The 26,682-nt window shown below is 49.8% G+C and overlaps 1 protein-coding gene across 1 annotated transcript in view; it reads right to left on the bottom strand.

The window, feature by feature from the left end:
* Positions 1 to 26,682, bottom strand: part of NEIL3 (nei like DNA glycosylase 3) — a 39,641-nt gene that overhangs the window by 3,843 nt on the left and 9,116 nt on the right. Inside the window, exons 5-9 of the mRNA XM_035112163.2 lie at positions 26,107 to 26,181; positions 17,841 to 18,007; positions 13,398 to 13,567; positions 9,095 to 9,473; positions 1,101 to 1,275 (exon numbers count right to left, since the gene is read on the bottom strand). Coding sequence (XP_034968054.2) covers positions 1,101 to 1,275; positions 9,095 to 9,473; positions 13,398 to 13,567; positions 17,841 to 18,007; positions 26,107 to 26,181 — 966 coding nt within the window. The remainder of the gene's footprint in view (positions 1 to 1,100; positions 1,276 to 9,094; positions 9,474 to 13,397; positions 13,568 to 17,840; positions 18,008 to 26,106; positions 26,182 to 26,682) is intronic.

Here is a 26,682-nt window from a genome sequence, read left to right as displayed (position 1 = left end):
TAAGTACTGGTAGCCACTTTGCTTTATTTATTTGATGTGTTTTTGTTACAGCTGTGTTCCCGCCCCCAGCAAGTGGAGAGCTGCTCTTGCTAAAGCAAAGCCCTTTCCACTTCAGTTTTTGGAGGGGCAAAGTATTGGTTATGGTCTGTAAAATACAATAATTTTTTGCTTCTAGGGGGGGGCAGCTGCCCCCTCCTGCCCCCCCCCTGTCTACACCCATGGCGAATACCGCTAATTTGCACAGGGAGCCCTTTTCAGACCTTTCAACAAGCTGCAATGACATCAGGGGTAAGTCTGGGAGAAGAAAGTGCTGCTCCTTCCTCCATACATTTACTCTGCACATGGAAGGAACAAGTCTGTCTCCATCTGATCAAGCAGGAGGTACCACCACACATTCCGCAATGAGGCATAAACATCCCAGGAGGATGTGGAGCAGGTCTGTGGCCTGGAGAGTGTGCTGAAGACCTGACCGAGAGGCCCAAGGTGAACTTCATCACTGAGGTTCCCCATCACTGCCATAGATGGCTATTGGTTGAAGAGGCAGAGAAGTAGGGGGAGAACCCTCTCCCAAACTCCCCATTCTCCAGCTTTTCAAGGACAGCAGTGGCTACTTGAATGAAGAATAATCTCTACTCCCATCTCTGCATCAATTACCCTCTTCAAATAAATTCCCTCTTGTGCCCTCCCCCACAAGACGTCATCCTAGCCAGGCAGTTAAATCCCCCTCATGACTGACAGGAGCATTCTCCCCTGCTTCTGCTTTCAGAACTGGGGAAGGGATATCAATAAGCCATAGCTTTCTTTGTGTCTTAATTCTTAATAGTGTCAATAAATGAAAACCTTTTAGTGTAAAATCTGAATTCAAAGTCCACGACACAATCTACTCCACGCAGAAAACCATTCTGCAGTGGCCAGGATGTCAGGATGTGTCTAGAAGTTATCTAGGCAAAGCTAACTAACTTCATCGGTGACATTGCAGTTCTCCTTCCAGTACACTAATCCCGAAAGTACGAACGAAACCCATGAGTAATCATAATGGGTTGAAGGAAAAGAGTTGTACCCTTCAAGGGTGCTCGGCAAGGCTACGCAATCTCACGTACTTCAAAATAGTCGCACCGGGCTTCTCTGGGTAAAGGACAAGCATAAAATTGCCTGCCCTTGTTTTCTCCGTCCTTCCTCACCACGCGAAGAACGCAGAAGCGGCTGTGTTTATTGCAGCGAGGGCTGCCAGCATTTAATGTGTAAGAACCATCTGCCATATTAACTGGAGGTGCTCTGCAATGACAGGTTGCAAAATAATAATAAAAACTACATGAAGTTAAAAGGGATTAGTTACAGCAACAGCAACAACACTCTTCCTCCCTTCCACCAAACACCGTCCAAACTCTTGCCTTTCGTACACAGCTGTCAATAATGCATTGTTATACACATGCAGTAATCAAAATAGAGAAACCGGATATTTTACCTGCCCTACTTGATTTCTCTTTAAATAAAATTGAAGGAATCTGCACTGAGTATCCATGCAATTGAAATGAAGGGCAAGTGGCGAATTTAAAGTCCCAAAACTGCGTGGCCTCTTATTTTATCTCATTTTTAAAAAAATATAAAACAGCACTATTCCGGTGTCGCTGGCATAAATTTTGTCCTTTCATGTTTAAAAGGCATTCCGAATTGGCAGCAGCAAGATGTACTCGAGGTCCAATTCCCTCCAATTATATCTCCCCCTCTGGAAAGCTATTACGAGTGTCTTAGACCAGGCCATGGGGATCTCTACCTACTTGTCCGCTTCGGAGACAATTTTCCATGCTCTTTGATCAAAGCTACTTTAATGATCCCAATCATGTTCCACAGAGGAGGAAGTGTGACTGGCAGAGCAGAAAAGTGTATTTTATGAAGGTGGCAGGGAAGCTTTACTCTCCTCTAACATTAGCGTCACCAGAAGAGTTGGAGAGCATCTTCGCTTACAAGGCACAAGGGCACTTTCCTTGATGATTAATGTTTAAACAAGGTTAGTTCGCTCCCTGTTACTTTTATTTAGCAGCAGCCAACCTCCCCCCCCCCCCCTTTAAGTCTACAAGTCAAGGCCAAATTCCACCCGGCAGTGCTATTCTCGTGCTCCTGTATACCTCGTAAAGTGCTACCTGGGAACTCTGACATCCTCCTCCAACCCCTCTCAGTCTTCACCACCTCCCCAAAGGTCCAACTTTGGGTAACGGGGGTTTACTTGGCTCCTTACTCAAATGTGTTATATACACCCCATACCTCTACAGTGGAACCTTGGTTCTCGAACTTAATCCATTCTGGGAGTCCGTTTGACTCCTGAAACTGTTCGAAAACCAAGGTGCAGCTTCCAATTGGCTGCAGGAGCTTCCTACACTCAAGCGGAAGCCGCGTCGGACGTTTGGCTTCTGAAAAACGTTTGAAAGCCAGAACACACACTTCCGGGTTTTTGGCGTTCAGGAGCCAAAATGTACAAGTACCAAGGGATTCGAGAACCAAGGTACAACTATATTCATTTATTGCCCTTATACCCAGTCTTTTTCTCCAAGGGGCTCAAAGTGGTATACCTGGTTCTCTCCATCCTCAATTTTATGTTCTGAACTGCCCTGAGATCTATGGGTATAGGGCGGTATACAATTTTAATTAATAATAATACTAATTCATTCCTACAACAACCCTGTGAGGTACGCTAGACTCCAAAGGGCACCCGGTGGGCTTCATGGATGTGAGGGACAGGGGATATCGCGAAGTCCCTCCCCTCCTGAGTTCAAGCCAATCACCGAGCACAGGGGAAAGCAGAGAGAGTTCCGATTCCAGTGGGGAAGCAGGAAGTCGTGTCCGAGGCTCAGGCAAGGTAGAGGAGCCAGGGTCCCAGGTGGGACAGGAAGGGGCGAATAAGGGGGGGAGACCCATCCCCCCAACGCCAGAACTACGCAGAAAGAGGAGGGGAAAGAGGATGGGTCTGCCAAAGCTTTTGTGTTGGAGAAAGACGCGCCAAAAGCCATTAGGAGGTTCTGAAACCGACTGATCACATCACTCCGTGTAAATAGCAATGACTTCAGCACTGTAAATACGCAGCACCAATAAAAGAATAAAATGCAGAGCTGCGTAGCGTCGTTACTCTGAAGTAGTCCACTCCGGCCACTGTGACAGCAACCTCCTAATCCTTTTTGGGCTACTTTGGAGTTGCCGGGATGAGCGTGTCAGAGGCGGAGAGATGGCGGCAGATCGCGGAGCAAGCCCAGCAAGAACTGCAGCAGCTGTCGCTGCAGGCGCAGGGGGAATTGAAGGCAGCTAAAGAAGAGACTAAGAAGGTCCAGGACGACCGGATACAACTTGCGGAACAGGTGAGAGCGCTACAGGAAAGAGAGCAGGAATTAAGGGCGGTGGCGGTAGACCTCCAAAACAAGCTGGATGCAGAGAAAAACAAGGCGGGAGGGGCACCCCAAGTCCAAGTGCTGCCAGGAAGGAGAGCCGGGACGCTAGTAAGCAAGTTCAATGGAGACCCGAGGGAATATCAGGGCTTTGAGACTGAGATTGTGTATGCTCTTGAGCTGCACCACGCTGAGTTCCCTGATGATGAGCACAGGGTAGCGTTTATTGTGGAGCACCTTACCGGGGCAGCCAGGGAGTGGCTAAGACCGTTAATCGCAACAAAGAATCCTTGCATGAAGAATGTCAAACTATTTCTAGAAGGTTTGAAAACGATGTATTCGTCCGATAGTCATATGGACCAGACTAAGGAGGAACTTCATAATTTACGCCAAGGAAATATGACAGTTCGCGCGTATTGGGCGAAATTCACCATGCTGGTGCACAGATTGGGGTGGGAACTAGAGTCACCCCCAATGCAAGCGGCGTTCTACTTGGGGTTGCATGAGGAGGTGAAGGATGAGCTCTCGAGAGGTCCAAAGCCCAGTAATATGGATCAGCTGAGCAAAGCGGCTCTGGCGGTGGGGGTGAGACAGGAATCCCGGTGGAGCGACAAGCAAGCAACGCGCGCGAAGCGGGCTTGGTTCCCACGGTCGCAGGAGAAGCCACTCCCCCAACAACCCTTTCAAGCCACGCCTGGGGCCAGTCAGGACCAGGAACCCATGCAGATTGATAGCGCGCGCGCGCGGGCTTTTCAAACCCCAGCGGCGCCAAGACGCAAGGAGGGAAGGGGTGGGAATTGCTTTCTCTGCAACTCCCCCCAGCATCTCGTCAGAGACTGCCCACATCGCAGGGAGTGGCAAGGAAAGGCGGGAACGGTTGTGCCCTCCCCCACTGACGCAGCACCACAGCAGGGAAACGGGAAAGCCTGGCTGCAGGAGACAAGGGGCAGCAGCCAGGCACAGTCAGCAGACAACAGCCCCAGCCCACCCACCCGCACAGAGAGGAGCAGAGCCAGCCCACCCCTCCCAGAGCAGGAGTGGTTCTAGAAGTGACGCTCACGCTCCCAAATGGCTATCCCCTGACGGTCCTCGCCCTAATTGACAGTGGTGCCTCAGCCAACTTCTTCTCGAGAAACTTTGCAGAAGGGCACCAGATCCAGCTTCTGCAGCTGGATTTTCCCCTGCACGTGGCAACCATTGACGGCAGAGAGCTGCTGGGAGGGGCCATCACTCATCAAACCCCCCCCATGAGAATGACGGTGGGAAGGCACTCAGAGACACTGGCATTCAACGTCACAACCATCTCAGACCCCCCCATCGTCTTGGGCATGAGCTGGCTGGCGCGCCACGACCCCTCCATCAGTTGGCACCAGAGATGCATCACTTTTGGATCGGACTTTTGCCTGGAACATTGCATGCAGCACCAACCAGGGGAGGGGCCTCCGATAGCCACGGTGGCCACCATGCACATCAAAGGGGGTGAGGCGATACCCAAGCCGTACTGGGACCTGCAGGAGGTCTTCAGCGAAGCGGAGTCCGACCACCTACCCCCACACAGGCCTTTTGACTGCCAGATCAACCTGGTGCCAGGGGCAACTATACCCCCAGCCAAGCTGTACGCCATGTCAGACCAGGAACTGGAGGATCTGCGCGCTTTCATTGACAAGAACCTCAAGCGGGGGTTCATCAGAGAAAGCAAGGCAGCAGGGGGCAGCCCAGTCTTCTGGGTGGACAAGAAAGACACGCAACAGCGCCGCCTTGTGGTTGATTTTAGACGGCTGAATTCAGTAACAGAGCCAGTGGCTTTCCCCATGCCCAGAGTGGATGATCTCCTGACAGCGGCACGCAGGGGCAAGATTTTCACCAAGCTAGACCTGAGGGGGGCGTACAACTTGATCAGGATCCGGGAAGGCGATGAATGGAAAACCACGATGTTCACGCCTCTGGGCTCTTTTGAATATCTGGTGATGCCCTTCGGGTTGCAAGGGGGCTCAGCATGCTTCCAGGCCTTCATGCACCACGTCCTGGGGTCCCTCCTCTTCAGGAAATGCTTGGTCTTCCTGGATGACATCCTTATCTATTCCGATGACCCAGTGCAGCATGTGAAAGATGTCAGGGAGGTGTTGCAGCGCCTGAAGGAGAACCACCTGTATGTGAAGCTGGAGAAGTGCAAGTTTCACACCAAGGAGGTGGACTTCCTGGGCTACAAGCTGTCAGACAAGGGGCTGGCGATGGACAAGGACAAGGTGCAGGCCATCCTGGACTGGCACAGCCCCAGGACGCGCAAAGATGCCCAACGCCTACTAGGCTTCGCCAACTTCTACAGGAAGTTCATCAAGAACTTCTCTCGCGTTACGGCTCCCATCACTGACTGCCTGAGAGGCAAGCAGAAGTTCAGGTGGACACCAGAGGCGCAAGCAGCGTTTGAAAGCCTCAAGAGGGTGTTCGCCTCAGACCAGAACCTGTTCCACGTGGTTCAGGACGCGCCCCTACGCGTGGAGACAGATGCTTCTGATAAAGCTGTGGGCGCCATTTTGTTGCAACTGGATGCCAACAGAGAGTGGAGACCCTGTGCCTTCTTCTCCAGGAAGTTGACCCAGCCAGAGCGAAACTACACGGTGTTTGATCGGGAACTTCTTGCGATCCACGCTGCGTTCCAGCACTGGAGACACTTCCTGGTGGGCGCCAAGCACCCCATCCAGGTGTGCACAGACCACAAGAACCTGGAGTTCTGGAGAACTGCCAGGGTGCTCAACCAGCGGCAGATACGGTGGGCAGAGTTCTTCTCGAACTTCAACTTCTCCATACACTACATCCCGGGAGAGCAGAATGTCAGGGCGGATGCCCTCTCCCGCAAGCCAGAGTACATGGAGGAGGAGGCGCCACCGGCACCCAGGCACATTTTCCCCCCGTCAGCATGGTCCTGCGGAGCAGCAGTGGTGAGCGAGGCGGAACTCACAGCACTGACGGCAGCGGATGAATTTGCCAACCGCATCTTCAGAGAACTGAGAAGGGGGGGGGAGCAGGCAAAAGACTTTGCAGAACGCAGGGGGCTGCTTTTCTACAAGGGTGCACTGTACCTGCCCACCACCCAGCTTAGACGTACGGTCCTCAAGCAGATGCACGACAACCCAACGGCGGGTCATTTTGGGAGGGACAAAACCGCTCACCTAGTCATGAGACACTTCTGGTGGCCAGGGGTGCGGGAGGATGTGAGGGATTATGTAAGGGGCTGTGACACCTGCCAGCGGGCAAAGGTGGTCAGAGCGCCACCAGCAGGTTTGCTGGAGCCCTTAGCCACACCGCACAGGCCGTGGGAAGTAGTGTCCATGGACTTCATCACAGACCTGCCGTCGTCCAGGGGCAAGACCGCAGTGTTGGTGGTGGTGGACCTCATGTCCAAAATGTGCCACTTTATACCGTGTGCCAGGGCGGTCTCTGCAGAAGAGACAGCCAAACTGTTTGTGGATCACGTATTCAGACTGCATGGATTACCTTTAAGGGTTATTTCGGATCGTGGCCGCCAATTTGTTTCCAGGTTCTGGCGGCGGCTCATGAACCTCCTGCAGGTGGAGGTCAGCTTGTCGACGGCTAGACACCCGCAGACCAATGGACAGGCGGAGAGGGTCAACGCCATTCTGCAGCAGTACCTGAGATGCTACGTCAGCCAGCGGCAAACGGACTGGGTGGATCGCCTGCCACTGGCAGAATTTGCCTACAACAATGCGGTGCACGTCTCCACAGGGGTGTCGCCCTTTAAGGCCAATTACGGGCGTGACCTCAGATCTTTCCCAGAGAGGGAGGGGGAGGAGGAGGAGGAGGGCCCACAGGCTGAGGATTGGGCAGAGGAACTGGAGACGGTGCACCAGCAGCTCAGAGAACACTTGGAGAGAGCCAAGGAAGCGTACAAGAAGGGGGCAGATCGCCACAGGCGACCGGGGGAGGTCATTAGGGTGGGGGACAAAGTTTGGTTGTCCTCGGAGGGCCTTCCCATCAGAGGGCGATGCAAAAAGCTGGCGCCCAGAAGGTTGGGCCCCTTCACGGTCACGCAACAGGTCAACCCGGTGGCATACAGGCTGGCACTGCCAGAGGACATGAGGGTGCACCCTGTGTTTCATAGATCGCTGCTGTCGCCGTACAGGGAAAGCAGCAGGCTCCGAGACAGCGAACAAACCCCTGAGGGAGGGGGGGAGAGGGAAGGCAGGGAGCAACTCAATGAGGCCACGGCCATCCTGGATTCAAGGTGGGGGGTGGGGGGACTGGAGTACCTCATGGCATGGGAGGATGCTCCACCGTCCCAGAATGAATGGGTCCCAGCCACTCAGATACAGGAGGAATTCCTGGTAGAAGAATTTCACGCCCTCTTTCCCCATAGACCCAAGCCCTGGCACATGGAAAGGGAGGGGGAGGGGGAGGAAGCACGGGAGAGCAGTTCACCATGGCGCTGGGAAGCGGAGTTTGAGGAACCAGAGGATGAGGTCTGGGTGTCACCGAGATCCACCCAGTCAGAGGAAGGAGCAGATTGGCAGAACATTTTTACCCCCACCAGCTCTGACGCCACGGACTTTTTGGGATTCCCATCCTCCCAGGCGGAAGGGGGGGCGTGCAGGACTGGGGGGAGGTGTTCACACCAACGGGCTCGGAAAGCACTGAGTTCTTAGGCTTCCAGTCGTCACCGACACCTGGGGGGGACCTGGGGAGGGGTGAAGGAGAGCTTGGGAGGGGGGTGGATGTGAGGGACAGGGGATATCGCGAAGTCCCTCCCCTCCTGAGTTCAAGCCAATCACCGAGCACAGGGGAAAGCAGAGAGAGTTCCGATTCCAGTGGGGAAGCAGGAAGTCGTGTCCGAGGCTCAGGCAAGGTAGAGGAGCCAGGGTCCCAGGTGGGACAGGAAGGGGCGAATAAGGGGGGGAGACCCATCCCCCCAACGCCAGAACTACGCAGAAAGAGGAGGGGAAAGAGGATGGGTCTGCCAAAGCTTTTGTGTTGGAGAAAGACGCGCCAAAAGCCATTAGGAGGTTCTGAAACCGACTGATCACATCACTCCGTGTAAATAGCAATGACTTCAGCACTGTAAATACGCAGCACCAATAAAAGAATAAAATGCAGAGCTGCGTAGCGTCGTTACTCTGAAGTAGTCCACTCCGGCCACTGTGACAATGGCCTAGTAAGGATTTGAACCCTGGTCTCCCAGGTCCATGGCTAACACTTTCAACCACTATGCTACGCTGGCTACACCACAATGCAATTTTGTTTCTGGGCTACCAAGTAGGGAAGCAGGCAGCAAGGAATACTTCGCTCTGCTGTGCTATAGAGAAGCCCATTGGCCCCCTTGCACCTACAATCAAATTCTGCAAAGTTCCAGGGCTTCTGCCCTGCTTCATTTCTAGGACACTCAGCAGCTAATCTCTTGCCACTGAAGCTTGAGCTCGGCAAATTGCCCTTTCTTCTGATCTAACAAGTTGCCCGAGTCACAAGCGATTCTGTGTCAAATAAGGGACACACAGCAGTAAGCAAACTCTGTTTCATGAGTTACCCATTATCCTTACTGGATGGAATATATATTATATCAAACCACTTCAAAAGCAAAACACGCAATAAACCCCAAACCAATGTTTCCCTATAAACATTGCCTTGCACCCATCAATTTCTGCCTTTCAAGTCCACATTCAATGAAATATACTTTAGAGGAATCTTGTTTAGATCTGGAATTAACAAACCTGATTGCTAAATTCTCATTGATCGTCCCAACAGATGAAGATGAAGAATCAATCTTCTGTTTCTTCTGTGCCGGCTTTAAAGAATTATATTGATGGGAGAATGATACGGGTGTATTTACAGCATGGTGGTTGGTGCTGTTATAATCATTTCGTGAAGAATCACACAGAGAGTTTCCATCTGGAGTTAGACTTCTGCTTCCATTATGATTCGGCAGAGGCAATTTGCTAGCAAAATCTGACAGCACCAATGTTGTTGTCCCAAACACAGTTTTCCTGTTGATCTTAATTTCTCCCCTTGGTTTCCCAAAGTTATTACATGGGTACTTGATTAAGCTGCTATTAAAGGCTTCCAAAGCTTCGTTCTTCTGTATTTCTTGAACTTAAAATAGGTGGCAAGAAAAGGAAGACATCCTGGTTAGTATCCTCTTTGAATCACTTATTCCCCCCTCCCTCCCAAGCTCTTGAACTACATCTATACTGCTCTACACACTACTAATCATAGAATGGTAGATTTGGAAGGTACTCCAAGGGTCATCTAGTCTAACTCCCTGCAATGCAGGAATCTCAACTAGATCATACACGACACATGGTCATCCAATCTCTGCTTAAAAACCGACAAAGAAGGAGAGTTCACAACCTCCCAAGGGAGTCTGTTCCACTGTCAAACAGTTCTTACTGTCAGAAAGTTCTTGTTGGAATTTCCTTTCTTGCAACTCGAATCCATTGGTTCAAGTCCTACCCTCTGGAGCAGGAGAAAACAAGCATGCTCCCTCTTCCATGTGACAACCCTTTAGATATCTGAAGATGGCTATCATATCTGCCTCCTCTTTTCCAAGCTAAACATACCCAATTCTCTCAACTGATCCTCTTACGGCTTGGTTTCCAGACCCTTGATCATGTTGGTTTCCCTCCTCTACACATGTTCTATCTTGTCAATATCCTTCTTAAACTGCAGCACCCAGAACTAGACACAATATTCCAGGTGTGGTCTGACCAAGGCAGAATGGAGGGGGATTATTACTTCACGGACACTATACTTCTTTTGATGCAGCCTAGAACAGTATTAGCTTTTTTCTGTTGCTGCATCACACATGTTAAGCTTGCGGTCCACCAAGACCCCTAGATCCTTTTCATAGTTGTGAACATGGGAATCTGCCTTACACCAAGTCAGACCGCTGGACCGGTCAGCTCAGCATTGTCTACCCTGAATGACAGCAGCTTTCCAGGGTTTCCAGCCAGGGAGACATTCCTAGCTCTGCCTGGAGATGCCAGAGATTGAATATTGGACCTTTTGCATGCAAGGCACTGAGCTACAGTTCTTCTTAAAGAAATAGTTATCCATAATAACTACCTAGCCTTGGATGCTAATGCACATCTCAATTTACATCAATGGGAATCAAGGCAGTTCAGGTTAGCATTGTAGAATGACAGCAATAGTCTTATGAATGCACACTAGCAACATATGCAAGGATGGGGGATGTAGAATAACTTATTTTTTTTGAAAAGGTCTTTTCAGAGAAAGTAAAATTACATTCAATTAATTAAGGGAATTTTACATACGTTAATTAAGTGGAGGGAAATAAAATGCAAGCACATTTGCAAAGCTAAGCAGGATCCAGTATGGTTTCAAATTGGATGGGGGACTGTGCATTGAGATTCCTGCACTGCAGAGGCTTGGACTAGATGACTTTTGGGGTCCCTTCTGACTCTACCATTCTGATTCTAGGAAAAAAGTATTAATTATAAGCATTGAGGAAATCATTTTACTTACATCATCTTTTTTATTAAAAAGATTTAAATATATGTTAAATATATGTTAAAGAAGTCTCTAGATGCCAGCATTGGACTTTGATAACAGCTCAAAAGCTTCACAACTGGAATGAAAGATGCCGAGAGAGAGAAAAAGAGCATTATCGTGATTTTCTTCTAAAGCCCTAAGCCACGCTGCCTTTGTTGTATTGGGTCCGCTTCAGCTTCTAGGGAACCAGCTGGGTGCATAAATTCCAGGAGAGAAGTTAATTGGCAAATCTGACTTTCTGAACAGACTAAATCTTTAGGTTCCTGGGGCTGACATTTTAGTGGAAGACAATCAGCCAAGAGCAACTTTGGCAGACAACAGAAATCCTTCCCGATTGCTCGCTAACCTCCCTTGCCCGGCACTCTGCTGGCTCCAGAAGGCCTACAGCAGGTCAGCACATCTTTTCTCAACCTTCCCTTACAGTCAATCGCGATCCAGAGTGTGAACGGCTTCCGGGAGCTTCGACTGGAAGATCCTACCAGATGCTTATAGCATCAGTGCTCCACTGACAGCCAAGCCCACTCCCAGCATATTTCACTAGTCTATGTCATCCTTATGGGTAAAGGCACCTTCTCAGGGACTGCAATTGGCAGACCAAGTGCAAAACAAATAGACCCAAAAGAGGAAGGGTGACAAGAATGGACAGCAGTCCAAGGGCCATGCAACCTTTTGGGGCCACATGCCCACTGCTGGGCAAGGAAGAGGCAAAAGTGGATGTTTCCCCACCCCGATTTGCAGTTAGTAAGGATAGCCAGCAAGGGATCCAGGTGAGACTGGACATGCAGGAACGATTATATTAACCCAAACTTGGGGAGCCTCTTAAAAGAAACTGGCTTGTCCATTAGAGGGGGGAGCCTGATAAATAAGAGCAGCACAGCAGAAAGCACAAAGGCAGGAGGAAGGAGAGGAAAGAGACAGCAAGGAGGCGAGAATCATGGAAGAGCAGGGAGGAAATGCAATCAGGGTAGGGCAGGGCAGAGAAGTAGAGTGCCTCAGAGATTAGAAGCTCTTCTTTGTGGGAGAAATGAAAGACATCATTGCTGAGTGATTGGGGTTTGCTCCAACTGTAAAAGGTGTCAAAAAAACTACCCACGTAAAGTTTCAACACATAGTTTTTAAATCACAATTTTTATTACAGGTTTTAAACACTTTTCATGCATACACGTGCACACACACACACAAACACTTCTATTGTTTTTGAAATACCAACAGGGTGGAGGACAGCTTTTGTCCCTTCCAGCTAAAAAAAAATGCATTCCCTTTCAATTTATGGAACATTTGGTCTGACAATTCAGGGAAGTTGCTGAAATCTGCAAAAAGTACCAAAGGTTTAACTGAATAATTCATGTAGCATGGGATGGGATAACAGCTGTGAAAGTTTATATTTGAGTTACAAAAGGAACATGCTATTATTGCACAAACAGTTGTTCCTTGAGACATGTTTCTGGGTTTATAATGCAGATTCTAAGAACAGGGGCATCTGCTCAGGGCTGTTTCTCTATCTTAATTTTCTTGAGAGAGGATTTCCTCTGAATTTCTTTCCTGGTCTCTGGAAAGAAGGGCTGTCTATTCTTCCCACCCCATATAGTTATCTCATGAAAACTGCTAGGAACCCTACGGACCGTCTCATTTTTTAGTTTTTAATTGGGACTTTGGGGTGGCTAATATATATTGGCCCTGTCCAACCCTCCACACCACACATTCATGACACAGCCTCATCTATGCACACATGCAAAAGGCACACCAGCAGACTGCCCCCCCCCATCCCATTCCATAGCTGATTCATACAGATTAGATGAATCATGGTTGGCTATCATTCTTTCTCGTCACTCATTAGTCATTGGTGTAATGACTAGGGAAGGGAAGATCTGCATCCATGTCAGGAATTTCGGCCCTGCCAACCCCAGTGCTGGGTCCCACTATTTTCCCCCTCTTGTTGTTGATGCTGTCATGAAAACTGGCCAGGTCTTGGGGTCCTAGAAGAATTTGCCTGGGGAACCAGAGCAGACCCTCAAACTAGACTAGCTACCCCTACAGTTCCTACATCAAAGTGGTCAAGTCCACAAAGAAAAGACAACAAATAAGCAGTAAACGTGTCCGGAAGCCACATCCAATAGCGGCTTCCCAATTCCAACCACATGTTTGTCACATGTCTCCAAATGTTTGGGGACATGTCTAGCTAAATGGGAGTGGGGTTTTCTGCAGAGAGAAAAAGAGAAGGAGAGGGAGGGAGGGAGGAACACTGCATGCACCATACCACAAAGTATAAAGCAACTCTGAAATAAAATAATATCAATGATATCCTTTGTCTTCCTCCTCATATAATATTTCAGATTTGAAGCATTAGGGCAAGTAATAGGCATTTAGGACCAGAGTATTAATGAACATATTACCTGTATGTTGTGAAGAGGAGTATAAACGACACAAAGCAAAGCAAAACGTTCCCATGTTACTTGCACTGCTGTAATACATTACAATGCCAGACAGAGAACCATACAGACTTACGCTCAGGCCTTGGAGTCAGGCAAGCATCACAGAGTTTGACAGACGGCTTGTTTATCAGAGTGCAGAGTGCACAGGCCCACTCCCCTTTCGATTCCTGAGCAACTTGTTCCTTACAAGATGACCCCCTGCTGTACGCCCAGCCAATTAAACCATTTCTTCCTGGCAGTTTGCTGCACAATGAAAGAAAGGGGGAAATTGATGTTAACATATTGAGAGGTTTGTTCTGAGCGTTGTGTTCCACCAGGGGTTATATGGGAGATTCAACACTGGATTCTGATAGCTTGACCACCAGCGAGGGGGAAAGTTGGGCTGCTGCGTCTGCTAGCTTGGAGGTTCCAGTTTCGCCTTGAGGGTTTATCCACCTCAACTCTGTGAACTTGGCTATCGAGATGTGGAATAGGAAGGGCAATGTAACGGAGTGGGCTGGCTTACAATAGAACTCCAGGGTGTAAAGTGTTAAACCCAACCTCCTAGTTGAGTGACACATTCCATTCCTGAGGGGCGGGACTGCCACGAGTTTAAAGGGGATGGAGTTCAGTTAATTCAGTTGTTAGAGTTGAGAGGGTTTTGGGAGCGGGAGCGTGTGGGTGGTAGTGGATAGTAGAGTGTTTTGAGAAGTTTACCAGAACTATATTATCTAGCCAGTGTTATATGTAACTAAGAATATGATCTAAGAGCTTATACGCATGAAACCATAACGAATTTTACATGTCCTCTAGTTAAATAAAGCTTTCTTAAATGTTATGTTAAAAACAGATATGCCTTGTTATTCCAGCAACGTATCCTAACTCAAAAGGGTGGTGACTGAAGAGAGGAGGTTAGACTAAACCCGAGGAGCAGGAAAATAGTTTAAACCTCAAGGTCACGCACAGGGAAGGCGAGTGCCAGGAAAAGGGTGCCACAAGGTAGCAAGGGTTGCTAGGGCAATCGGCTGCTGAGGTGAACCTTAGGTGAAAGGGAATCCTTACTGTGGGCCAAGTCTGTTTCTTGTTACACTTGCCGGGAGTTATTCAGGATACTGAGCCACGTTATTGTGAGAACTGGAACTGCACTTCAATTACTAGCAGACCCCATAAACAGGGAGTTTATTTGGGAGGAAGAAGGAATAGTGGGTTGTTTGTAAAATAACTAATTTCCTTCGACACTCTGCTAGTGATAGATAAGGGAGGTACATTGCATATTTGGTGGGATCCGCACATTTTAGGTGGGATCATCGAAAGCTTAGTGACAACCCGGGATTGTTGCATTATTTGCTGGCAGCGCCCAGGTTCGTCGCAGGCACTATTCCCACTCCTCAAAAGTGTATTTCCCAAAAACAACAATAAGAGTTTACTTATTTCAAAGCACTGGGTGATAAAACGCAGTGGCATACCAGCCATCTATACTGGGGGTGGCTACTGTTTGGCTCTCTGGAAGCTCTTCAGCCATTACTCCAACCATTCCTGGTGGTTGGCCATGCTGGCTTGGACTGATGAAGTCCAACAATGCCTGAAAGGTCACAGGCTGCCCATCCCTGATCTATGCAATCCAGCCCTTCTAGACTTTCCAAATAGATTCAATACACATGCTAGGCCAGGAAGTGATGGAGATTAGGTTCCTCCCTTGCCCTGTAGAGTCATAAGAGCTGCCACACATAGAGGGCTCTATACACATGTTCCAATGGACACATGTAGATCAGAAGAGAAGTCTGCCTGCTCTGTCCCCCACTTGTGATTGGAACTTTCGTTTCATGCTTCTGTGTATCCTGCACTAAGATTGTTAGATATAGATGAGTTATTTTGGGGGGTTGGGGGGGACGGACGGACATAAAAGGGAACTTTGTGTTCCAGCCTAATTCTCAAATTCTTCCATGCTTCAAAATTGGATTTCAACAAAATAACCCTGATTGGGCATTGTTCCTCATGTATTCAGCAATCAATCATATGAGGAGGAGAGAGTGGACTTACGCTTGCTAGCTCCAACCCCACAGCCTCCAACATCCATTCATTGCGGGGGGCAGCCTGTAGATGGGACAGGATGCTAATGTGCACGCTCCCTCCTTGTGATTTGGAAACCAGCGAATGGAATGAATGGTGGAAGACATTTTCAATCACATGTTTCTTCTTGCTTTCCCATCTCAACGGTTTGTTATCCTGACCAAACCATAGTTTAACATGGCCCGCTATCACTGCAGTCTTGAATGTACCTACCCAAAGAGTACACCCGATTTTTTTTTTGGGGGGGGGAGAAGAGGACAAACACACAATTCATTCTAAGAAAAAGGCAGGTGTTGTATCAGGCCAGAGAATTGCACTCACAGCAACGGCTTGTATACATGGATACATCATCCAGTTACGGAAACATGTACATATGGAACTTATCAAGGTTGTGCCTGCTCATCTTGCAACTCAACCCATATCCATCACATTACAGGTCATCCTGCATTAAGAGTGTGAAGAGCATGGGCTGATATTAAAGCTGGGTACCCCATGTGCCAAACTCCATGTGGCTCCACTCAGCCCACATTCCCAATATGCCAATTTTGTCATGTAAACGACAGTTCTGTCCTGGTTTACAGGCAGGCAGTATCTCTCTGAATACCAAGTTACTGGGGGACATCCATGAGAGGAGGCTGCTGCCCTCCTTCTGGGTTTTCCAGAAGTATCTTGTGGACCAAGGTGAGAAACAGGATGCTGAACTAGGCAAGCCTTTAGTCTTTAACTAGCAGAATTCTTCTTATGTTCTTAAAACGATCCTCCCTGAAAATCTCTTCCAATTTAGCTAGAAGGCAGCAGAATTTTTCTTTTCTCCCCTTTTCTGAATTGTGGATAAAATATCCTCAATAAAAGCTTGCCCCCCTGGTGCTCTCAGTAGACATCCTCCATCTGCAGCTTAACAAGCTGAAGCCCTGCTGCCTGCATTATTTTGCATGAGATAAACAAGGGGATGAAAATAAGATATCTGTTTGACTCCAGCAGTGCATGCGCTCCTTAACCCTACTGTTTTAGAATCAGGGAATACGGCCCTAAAAATAACCACCTTGTCTAAGGGAGAGAAGAGGTGGGATGAAAAATGTTTAAAGGAAGACAAAGAAAAAGGAGGTGGGCTACTTACAGCACAATCCTATGCATGCCTTCCTTGAAATAAGCCCCACCGTGTTCAATGGGACTTGCTTACCAGGATTTAGGATTGCAGACCCCACTTTCTGTGGAAAGTGCCTTTAGGATTGCAGCCTTGCTCATTGAATGCAGGAAATGTGCATTATAACACTAAGTTCTGTTGATGTACTGCAGGGAGTCCAGCTTCTACTCACACTATTAAGAAACTGGCAGTGATCTACCCATTGGATTGACATTTAGGGAGCCAATGTTGTTGAGCTTTTGGTTTGGTTTGGTTTGGGGGGGGGGTGGATCAGTCAGGATCACGCGAAAGACATGGATGGACCTGCGATCGACCGGTAAATCATGATCAACCGGTTGGACATCCCTGCTATATAGCAATACTTTGGGTGGGTAGGGAGGGAGGGGAAGAAATCAAGACATTTAAAAAATAAGGTGATTCAACCCTGCAGCCCTAGTACAGTGGAACCTCGGTTTACAAATGAAATCCGTTCCACGGAGGCGTTCGTAAACGGAGGCATTCGCTCCTAGAAAGCACACTTTTGCGCGTGCACGAAGCACCGATAGAGCGCTTCTGCGCACACACGTGCTGCGCAGATTGCTTCTGCGCATGCGTGAGCTGCACAGAAGCGATCTGTGCATCCGACGCCGCGGAACCCGGATGTGAACACTTCCAGGTCCGCGGCGTTCGTAAACGGAGGCGCTCATAAACAGAGGTAGTTGTAAACCAAGGTTCCACTGTACAAACATGCATTTATTTATGAGCAAAGATTGCAAGGAAGCAACTATTCTCCTGTAAATGTGGAGTACAAATATGTCATCTTGCACATATTGTTCTATTGCTTTGCAATGTAGTGTTAAACATGTTATACCCTGATATTTTGTGAGAGAGCAGTAAATTCTTTTGGATAACAACTTATTCATTTATTTCCAGTGTATTCAGGCATTTTTTAAACATAGATTGATAGCAATCGACAGGTTGGACATCCCGGATGTAACAAGGGTATACATCCAACTCTTTTCCTGTGGTAGCCTATCCATATCTACTTGGTCCCAATAAGTTCAATAGGACTTGGTCCAAGGTTTAGTTTACAAAATTGCTGGCTTAATTCAGGTGGCTGGGCAGTGGGCAGGGGTAGCCCAGAGAGAGGAGGAAGGAGTGACAGAAAAATACAGAACATCATTTAAAACAAACAAACAAACAAACAAACAAATGCCAAAGGTTGGATTTTGACACTGGACAAGCTGGAGAGCTATTGAGCAAAAGGTTATCGTTTCTAAAAACCAGTTCTTCTCAGAATGCCGAGATAATTTAGAAAATGTTTGATAAAGGTGAACAACCTACCCAGGATCCACAAGCTGAGGCTTGTTCTTTTGGCACAGAGGACAGAAGTACGTCATTCTGTTATTCTCTCCTAAGCGGCACACCGTGATCTTTGCTCTGCATTGACTACAGTTAGGGCGCTTGTACACCCTGTAATGCTTATACAACGCTGATCCCGTCTTGCGACACTAGAACAGAGAACTGAATTATTATTCATGTGATTTAGAAAGCCAGAGCTCCAGCCCATTGTCAAATCAATTTATCCTCCGACTAGGGGGGGAAAAATCCAAAATGAGAGATTTGAATACATTCACGCTTTGGGCAGGTAAAAAAAGTTCCATGAATTTGAGAAATTCCTGTTTTTCTGTCCTGGAAATTAGCTTCCCCTTTATAGAATGATCTCCCCAGAGAGGAATAACCAGGCATCAGCCTTGTTTTGGCACTGGGCAAAGAGGGTTGTTTTCCTCGGGCAGCACAAATGATACTATATTGTTAAATCTGCTTTTAATATGTTCTTATAAACTTCATCATTGCTTTTTTTAATTGCTTGTCAATCACTGCAGGGCTTTTGTTGTTGTCAGAAAAATACAATGCACATTTTTTTGTGAACCGATAAGATCTTTAATTTTTTAAAATATATATAATGTTACAAACCCATATTTCTTATTTGCAAAAAAAGCAAAAGGTTATCAGCAAAAGAAAAAAGAAAAGAAACTGTCACGGTGGCCGGAGAAGGCTACTTCAGAGTAACGACTCTACACCGCTCTGCATTTTATCTTTTTATTGGTGCTGAGTATTTACAGTGCTGATGGCAGTGCTATTTACAAAGACACATCTGTTCAGCTTGAATCAGAACCTCCAAGTGGCTTTTGGCGCGTCTTGCGCCAGCATAACAACTTGGGGAGACCCATCCTCTTCCCCCGACGCTTTCTGCGAAGTTCCGGAGATGGGGGGACTGGCCTGCCCCCCTTCCTTCCCCCTTCCTGTCCCACCTGGGACGATGGCTCTTCTACCCTGCCAGAGCCTTGGACACCACTTCCTGTTTCCCCACTTGAGCTGGAGCTTTCCCTCTTTTCAGCCTCGCTCGGGGCTGGGCTGGAACTCAGGAGGGGAGGGGCTTCGCGATATCCCTTGCCCCTCACATCCACCCCCCTCCCAGGCCCCCCTTCTCCCCTCCCTAGAGGCTGCACGGGTGTCGGTGGTGACTGAAAGCCTAAAAACTCCGTGCTGTCCGAGCCTGTTGGTGTGAACACCTCCCCCCAGTCCCGTTGGCCTCCTCCTTCCTCCTGGGAAGAGGGAAAGCCCAAAAAGTCTGTGGCCTCAGAGCTGGTGGGGGTGAAAATCTGCTGCCAGTCCACCTCTTCTCCTGACTGAATGGACCTCGGAGATGCCCATATCTCCTCCTCCGTGTCCTCAAACTCTGCTTCCCATCTCCATGGTGAACTGCTTTCCCCCTCCTGTGCTTCCTCCTCCTCCCACTCCCGTTCCATGTGCCAGGGCTTGGGCCTGTGTGGGAAGAGGGCGTGGAATTCTTCCACTAAGAATTCCTCTTGTATCTGGGTGGCTGGGACCCATTCATTTTGGGATGGCGGGGCGTCCTCCCATGCCATGAGGTACTCCAGGCCCCCCACCCCCCTTCGTGAATCCAGGATGGCCGTTGCTTCATTGAGTGGCTCCCTGCCTCCACTCTCCCCCCCTCCCTCGGGGGTCTGTGCGCTGCCTCGGAACCTGCTACTTTCCCTGTACGGAGACAGCAGCGATCTATGAAACACTGGGTGCACCCTCATGTCCTCTGGCAGTGCCAGCCTGTATGCCACCGGGTTTACCTGCTGCGTGACCGTGAAGGGGCCCAACCTTCTGGGTGCCAGCTTCTTGCACCTCCCTCTGGTGGGAAGGCCCTCCGAGGACAAGCAAACATTGTCCCCCACCCTGATGGCCTCCCCCGGTCGCCTGTGGCGATCTGCCCCCTTCTTGTACGCTTCTTTGGCCCTCTCCAAGTGTTCTCTGAGCTGCTGGTGCACCGTCTCCAGTTCCTCTGCCCAATCCTCTGCCTGTGGGCCCTCCTCCTCCTCCTCCCCCTCACTCTCCGGGAAGGATCTGAGGTCGCGCCCGTAGTTGGCCTTAAAGGGCGACACCCCTGTGGAGACGTGCACCGCATTGTTGTAGGCAAATTCTGCCAGTGGCAGGCGATCCACCCAGTCCGTTTGCCGCTGGCTGACGTAGCATCTCAGGTACTGCTGCAGAATTGCGTTGACCCTCTCCGCCTGTCCATTGGTCTGCGGGTGCCGAGCCGTCGACAAGCTGACCTCCACCTGCAGGAGGTTCATGAGCCGCCTCCAGAACCTGGAAACAAATTGGCGGCCTCGATCCGAGATAACTCTTAAAGGTAATCCATGCAGTCTGAATACGTGGTCAACAAACAGTTTGGCTGTCTCTTCTGCAGAGACCGCCCTGGCACACGGTATAAAATGGCACATTTTGGACATGAGGTCCACCACCACCAACACTGCGGTCTTGCCCCTGGACGACGGCAGGTCTGTGATGAAGTCCATGGACACTACTTCCCACGGCCTGTGCGGTGTGGCTAATGGCTCCAGCAACCCTGCTGGTGGTGCTCTGACCACCTTTGCTCGCTGGCATATGTCACAGCCCCTTACATAGTCCCGAACATCTTCCCGCACCCCTGGCCACCAGAAGTGTCTCATGACTAGGTGAGTGGTTTTGTCCCTTCCAAAATGACCCGCCGTCGGGTTGTCATGCATCTGCTTGAGGACCTTACCTCTGAGCTGGTTGGTGGGCAGGTACAGGGCTCCCCTGTAAAAAAGCAACCCCCTCCTTTCCTCAAAGTCTTTTGCCTGCTCCCTCCCCCCTCGCAGCTCTCTGAAGATGCGGGTGGCAAACTCATCTGCTGCCGTCAGTGCTGTGAGTTCTGCCTCGCTCACCACTGCTGCTCCGCAGGACCATGCGGACGGGGGGAAAATGTGCCTGGGTGCTGGGGGCAACTCCTCCTCCATGTACTCCGGCTTGCGGGATAGGGCATCCGCCCTGACATTCTGCTCCCCCGGTATGTAGTGGATGGAGAAGTTGAAGTGCGAGAAGAACTCTGCCCACCGTATCTGCCGCTGGTTGAGCACCCTGGCCGTTCTCCAGAACTCCAGGTTCTTGTGGTCCGTGCACACCTGAATGGGGTGCTTGGCGCCCACCAGGAAGTGTCTCCAGTGCTGGAACGCAGAGTGGATCGCGAGAAGCTCCTTATCAAACACCGTGTAGTTGCGCTCCGGCTGGGTCAGCTTTCTGGAGAAGAAGGCACAGGGTCTCCACTCTCTGTTGGCGTCCAGTTGCAGCAAAATGGCGCCCACAGCTCTGTCTGAAGCATCTGTCTCCACGCGTAGGGGCGCATCCTGCACCATGTGGAACAAGTTCTGGTCTGAGGCGAACACCCTCTTGAGGCTTTCGAACGCTGCTTGCGCCTCTGGTGTCCATCTGAACTTCTGCTTGCCTCTCAGGCAGTCCGTGATGGGAGCCGTAACGCGAGAGAAGTTCTTGATGAACTTCCTGTAGAAGTTGGCGAAGCCTAGTAGGCGTTGGGCATCTTTGCGCGTCCTGGGGCTGTGCCAGTCCAGGATGGCCTGCACCTTGTCCTTGTCCATCGCTAGCCCCTTGTCTGACAACTTGTAGCCCAGGAAGTCCACTTCCCTGGTGTGAAACTTGCACTTCTCTAGCTTCACATACAGGTGGTTCTCCTTCAGGCGCTGCAACACCTCCCTGACATCCTTCACATGCTGCTCGGGGTCATTGGAGTATATAAGGATGTCATCTAGGAAGACCAAGCAGTTCTTGAAGAGGAGGGACCCCAGGACGTGGTGCATGAAGGCCTGGAAGCATGCTGAGCCTCCTTGCAAACCGAAGGGCATCACCAGATATTCAAAAGAGCCCAGAGGCGTGAACATCGTAGTCTTCCACTCATCGCCTTCCCGGATCCTGATCAAGTTGTACGCCCCCCTCAGATCGAGCTTGGTGAAGATCTTGCCCCTGCGTGCCGCTGTCAGTAGATCGTCCACTCTGGGCATTGGGAAAGCCACCGGTTCCGTCATGCTATTGAGCCGTCTAAAATCCACCACCAGGCGGCGCTGTTGCGTGTCTTTCTTGTCCACCCAGAAGACCGGGCTGCCCCCTGCTGCCTTGCTTTCTCTGATGAACCCCCTCTTGAGGTTCTTGTCGATGAACTCCCGCAGATCCTCCAGTTCCTGATCTGACATGGAGTACAGCTTGGCGGGGGGTAGCGAGGCCCCTGGCACCAGGTTGATCTGACAGTCAAAGGACCTGTGTGGGGGTAGATGGTCGGACTCCGCTTCGCTGAAGACCTCCTGCAGGTCCCAGTACGGTTTGGGTATTGCCTCCCCCCCTTGATGTGCATGGTGGCCACCGTGGCTATGGGAGGCCCCTCCCCTGGTTGGCGCTGCATGCAATGTTCTAGACAAAAGTCCGATCCAAACGTGATGCATCTCTGGTGCCAACTGATGGAGGGGTCATGGCGCGCCAGCCAGCTCATGCCCAAGACGATGGGGGGTCTGAGATGGTGGTGACGTTGAATGCCAGTGTCTCTGAGTGTCGCCCCACCGTCATTCTCATGGGGGGGGTCTGGTGGGTGATGGCCCCTCCCAGCAACTCCCTGCCGTCTATGGTGGAGACGTGCAGGGGGAAATCCAGCTGCAGAAGTTGGATCTGGTGTGCTTCTGCAAAGGTTCTCGAGAAGAAGTTCGCCGACGCCCCCGAATCGATTAACGCGAGGACCGTCAGGGGATAGCCATTTGGGAGCGTTAGCGTCACTTCTAGAACCACCCCTGCTCTGGGGGGGGGTGGGGGTGGGCTGGCGCTGCTCCTCGCTGTGCGGGTGGGCGGGTTGGGGCCGGTTTGTGCTAACTGTGCCTGGCTGCTGCCCCTTGTCTCCTGCAGCCAGGCTGTCTCGTTTCCCTGCTGTGGTGCTACGGCAGTGGGGGAGGGCACAACCGTTCCCGCCTTTCCTTGCCACTCCCTGCGATGTGGGCAGTCTCTGACGCGATGCTGGGGGGAGTTGCAGAGAAAGCAATTCCCGCCTCTTCCCTCCTTGCGTCTTGGCGCCGCCGGGGTTTGAAAAGCCCGCGCGCGCGCTCCACCGATCTCCATCGGTTCCAGCTCTGAGCTCGGTCTGGGCGGGACTAGGGGTGGGCCCTGGGGTGGGGTTTGGTGAAGTGGTCTGTCCTGGGAGCGTGGGAACCAAGGCTTTGCTGCGCGCGTTGTTTGTTTGTCATTCCATCTGGATTCCTGTCTCACCCCCACCGCTAGCGCCGCTTTGCTTAACTCATCCATAGTCCGCGGTTTGGGACCTCTCGCCAGCTCATCCTTAACGTCTGAGTGCAACCCCAGGTAGAAGGCTGATTTCACTGGCTCACTGTGCAGATCCCACCCCAGTTTGTGCACTAGCATGGTGAACCTCGCCCAGTAGTCCCGAACTGTCGATTTTCCTTGTGTTAAGTTATGAAGCTCTTCTTTTGTGGCTTCCATTTCAGAGTCACTCGCATACATGATTTTTAAAGCTTCTAAGAATAGTTTTGCGTTCTTCATGCAATTATTTTTTTGCGCGATGAGCGGTCTGACCCATTCTCTGGCGGCCCCCGTCAAATGCTCTATGATAAAGGAGACTCTGTGCGCGTCATCTGGGAATTCTGCCGCATGCAGTTCCAGCGCATAATTTATTTCTGTCTCAAAGCCTAGGTACTCTCTCGGGTCGCCGCTAAACTTGGTGACTAGGGTCTGTCCCCTCCTCACTTGGACTAGCTGGGGCTGGGGCACCCCCCCCCACCTCTCGCAGCTTTTTCCTCATCCAGCTTTTTCTGTAACTCCACCACCATCACCCTTAGTTGCTTCTCAGTTTCATCTTTCGCTCTCACCTGCTCTGCCAGCTTGTTCAGCTCCTCCCGCGTTCCTCGCGCTTCCTCCTGAGCGGCAAGTAATTGCTGGTGTGCCTGCGCTGTCAGGTTCTGTAATTTCTGTAATTCCTGTGCTGCGGCTTCGGCCTCCAGCCTCCACTGCTCAGCGTCTTGCGCGCTCATCGCGGCCGTTCCAAAGTAGCCAGAAAGACTTGGAGGTTGCTGTCACGGTGGCCGGAGAAGGCTACTTCAGAGTAACGACTCTACACAGCTCTGCATTTTGTCTTTTATTGGTGCTGAGTATTTACAGTGCTAATGGCAGTGCTATTTACAAAGACACATCTGTTCAGCTTGAATCAGAACCTCCAAGTGGCTTTTGGCGCGTCTTGTGCCAGCATAACAACTTGGGGAGACCCATCCTCTTCCCCCGACGCTTTCTGCGAAGTTCCAGAGTTGGGGGGACTGGCCTGCCCCCCTTCCTTCCCCCTTCCTGTCCCACCTGGGACGACGGCTCTTCTACCCTGCCAGAGCCTTGGACACCACTTCCTGTTTCCCCACTTGAGCTGGAGCTTTCCCTCTTTTCAGCCTCGCTCGGGGCTGGGCTGGAACTCAGGAGGGGAGGGGCTTCGCGATATCCCTTGCCCCTCACAGAAACCATCAACATTTCCCCTAGCTTTCTGACTTATAGGTAAGCAAGATGTCAAGCAATGCAATTCATCTTTTAAGCATAGTTACCAGTTCTCTGGAGTTCCAGAAAAACGTCTACTTCTGCTTCATTGACTATGCAAAAGCCTTTGACTGTGTCGACCACAGCAAACTATGGCAAGTTCTTAAAGAAATGGGAGTGCCTGATCACCTCATCTGTCTCCTTAGAAATCTCTACGTGGGACAAGAAGCTACAGTTAGAACTGGATATGGAACAACTGATTGGTTCAAAATTGGGAAAGGAGTACGACAAGGTTGTATATTGTCTCCCTGCTTATTTAACTTATATGCAGAATTCATCATGCGAAAGGCTGGACTAGATGAATCCCAAGCCGGAATTAAGATTGCCGGAAGAAATATCAACAACCTCAGATATGCAGATGACACAACCTTGATGGCAGAAAGTGAGGAGGAATTAAAGAACCTTTTAATGAGGGTGAAAGAGGAGAGCGCAAAATATGGTCTGAAGCTCAACATCAAAAAAACCAAGATCATGGCCACTGGTCCCATCACCTCCTGGCAAATAGAAGGGGAAGAAATGGAGGCAGTGAGAGATTTTACTTTCTTGGGCTCCTTGATCACTGCAGATGGTGACAGCAGTCACGAAATTAAAAGACGCCTGCTTCTTGGGAGAAAAGCAATGACAAACCTAGACAGCATCTTAAAAAGCAGAGACATCACCTTGCCGACAAAGGTCCGTATAGTTAAAGCTATGGTTTTCCCAGTAGTGATGTATGGAAGTGAGAGCTGGACCATAAAGAAGGCTGATCGCCGAAGAATTGATGCTTTTGAATTATGGTGCTGGAGGAGACTCTTGAGAGTCCCATGGACTGCTAGAAGATCAAACCTATCCATTCTTAAGGAAATCAGCCCTGAGTGCTCCCTGGAAGGACAGATCGTGAAGCTGAGGCTCCAATACTTTGGCCACCTCATGAGAAGAGAAGAATCCTTGGAAAAGACCCTGATGTTGGGAAAGATTGAGGGCACTAGGAGAAGGGGACGACAGAGGACAAGATGGTTGGACAGTGTTCTCGAAGCTACGAACATGAGTTTGACCAAACTACGGGAGGCAGTGGAAGACAGGAGTGCCTGGCGTGCTATGGTCCATGGGGTCACGAAGAGTCGGACACGACTAAACGACTAAACAACAACAACAACACCAGTTCTCTGGCAGTTGCCATCAATGGTGCTTAAGCACCAACCAACCTGGACAGAAAAAGCTGATAGTGCAGCACTCCAGGAGAGTTCACATTACATTTTTCTTATTAAAAAACTAATCAAAACAGAAACCTAGCATGCTGAAGACCAAAACCACTTCCCCTGGTTGTGCTACCTTTCTACATCCAGATAATTTCTGATGGCTTGGGAACACCGAATCATGTAATTCTCTGCCTGGGCTCTCTGGTGGAGTAGTACAGCTCTTTCCTACTTTTTCTAAATACATCAGTTGGCCCCAAGTCCTATGGAAATTAAAAGACTCAAGTGCATCTCCCTTTGGATTCCACAGGCAATTTTCAATCAGCCAGGGCGAAAAAGCCTCTTCAATCAATTGGCTGGGTGAAGCAATTTTATACTAATGGTGTTAAAAACATTTTTACTATCAAGACACATGTTCAGCATTTACATTTTAATGCAGTTTTCGAAGATCTCTTGAGAAAGGGCTTTCTCCCTACCTTATAAAAGAGTAGCGTGAAATCCCGAGTCATTTTCACCAAGTGATGTACTTGCTCATCCGTTAGCTGACAGGCCTGGAATTTGGAGCAGAGGTTTAGAAAAGGACACCCAAGGACTCTCCAAGCCACAGTGGGTCATTGCTTAAAACAAGGAAAGGCTGAGGACGTGGAACCCCTATCTTAAGAAGCCACATCACTGGTAAAGGGACAACTAGTATCGTTTTAAGGTTAGTATCCTATGGATATGTATCTGGGAGTATGCCACATTGAACTCTGTGGACTTTCTTCTGAGAAGACGTGTATAAAATTCTACCACAAACAAGAACACAAAGTAGTGCCATTAACTTTTGTCTTGACAATCACTTAGAGGGGATCACTGCTGGTTAATCAGCTTGGTTACAACTGAACTATGGCTGTTTCCGGGTCCGCTTTCCCACCGGACTCTCCAGATCAAATGTAGGGGGTTGATATACAGTGGACCCACCATTTACGCAATCATTTGGTTTGGGGGTGGGTCACACAAAAAGTCAGGAACCCCCAAGGAGATAAATATCATCATAGTACTTTTCAGAAAAT

The sequence above is a fragment of the Zootoca vivipara genome, chromosome 9 (genome assembly GCF_963506605.1).
Source record: "Zootoca vivipara chromosome 9, rZooViv1.1, whole genome shotgun sequence".
In the NCBI taxonomy this organism is placed as follows: Eukaryota; Metazoa; Chordata; class Lepidosauria; order Squamata; family Lacertidae; genus Zootoca; species Zootoca vivipara.
Note: the sequence above shows the minus strand (reverse complement) of the source record. Positions and strands in the feature narration are given on the sequence as shown.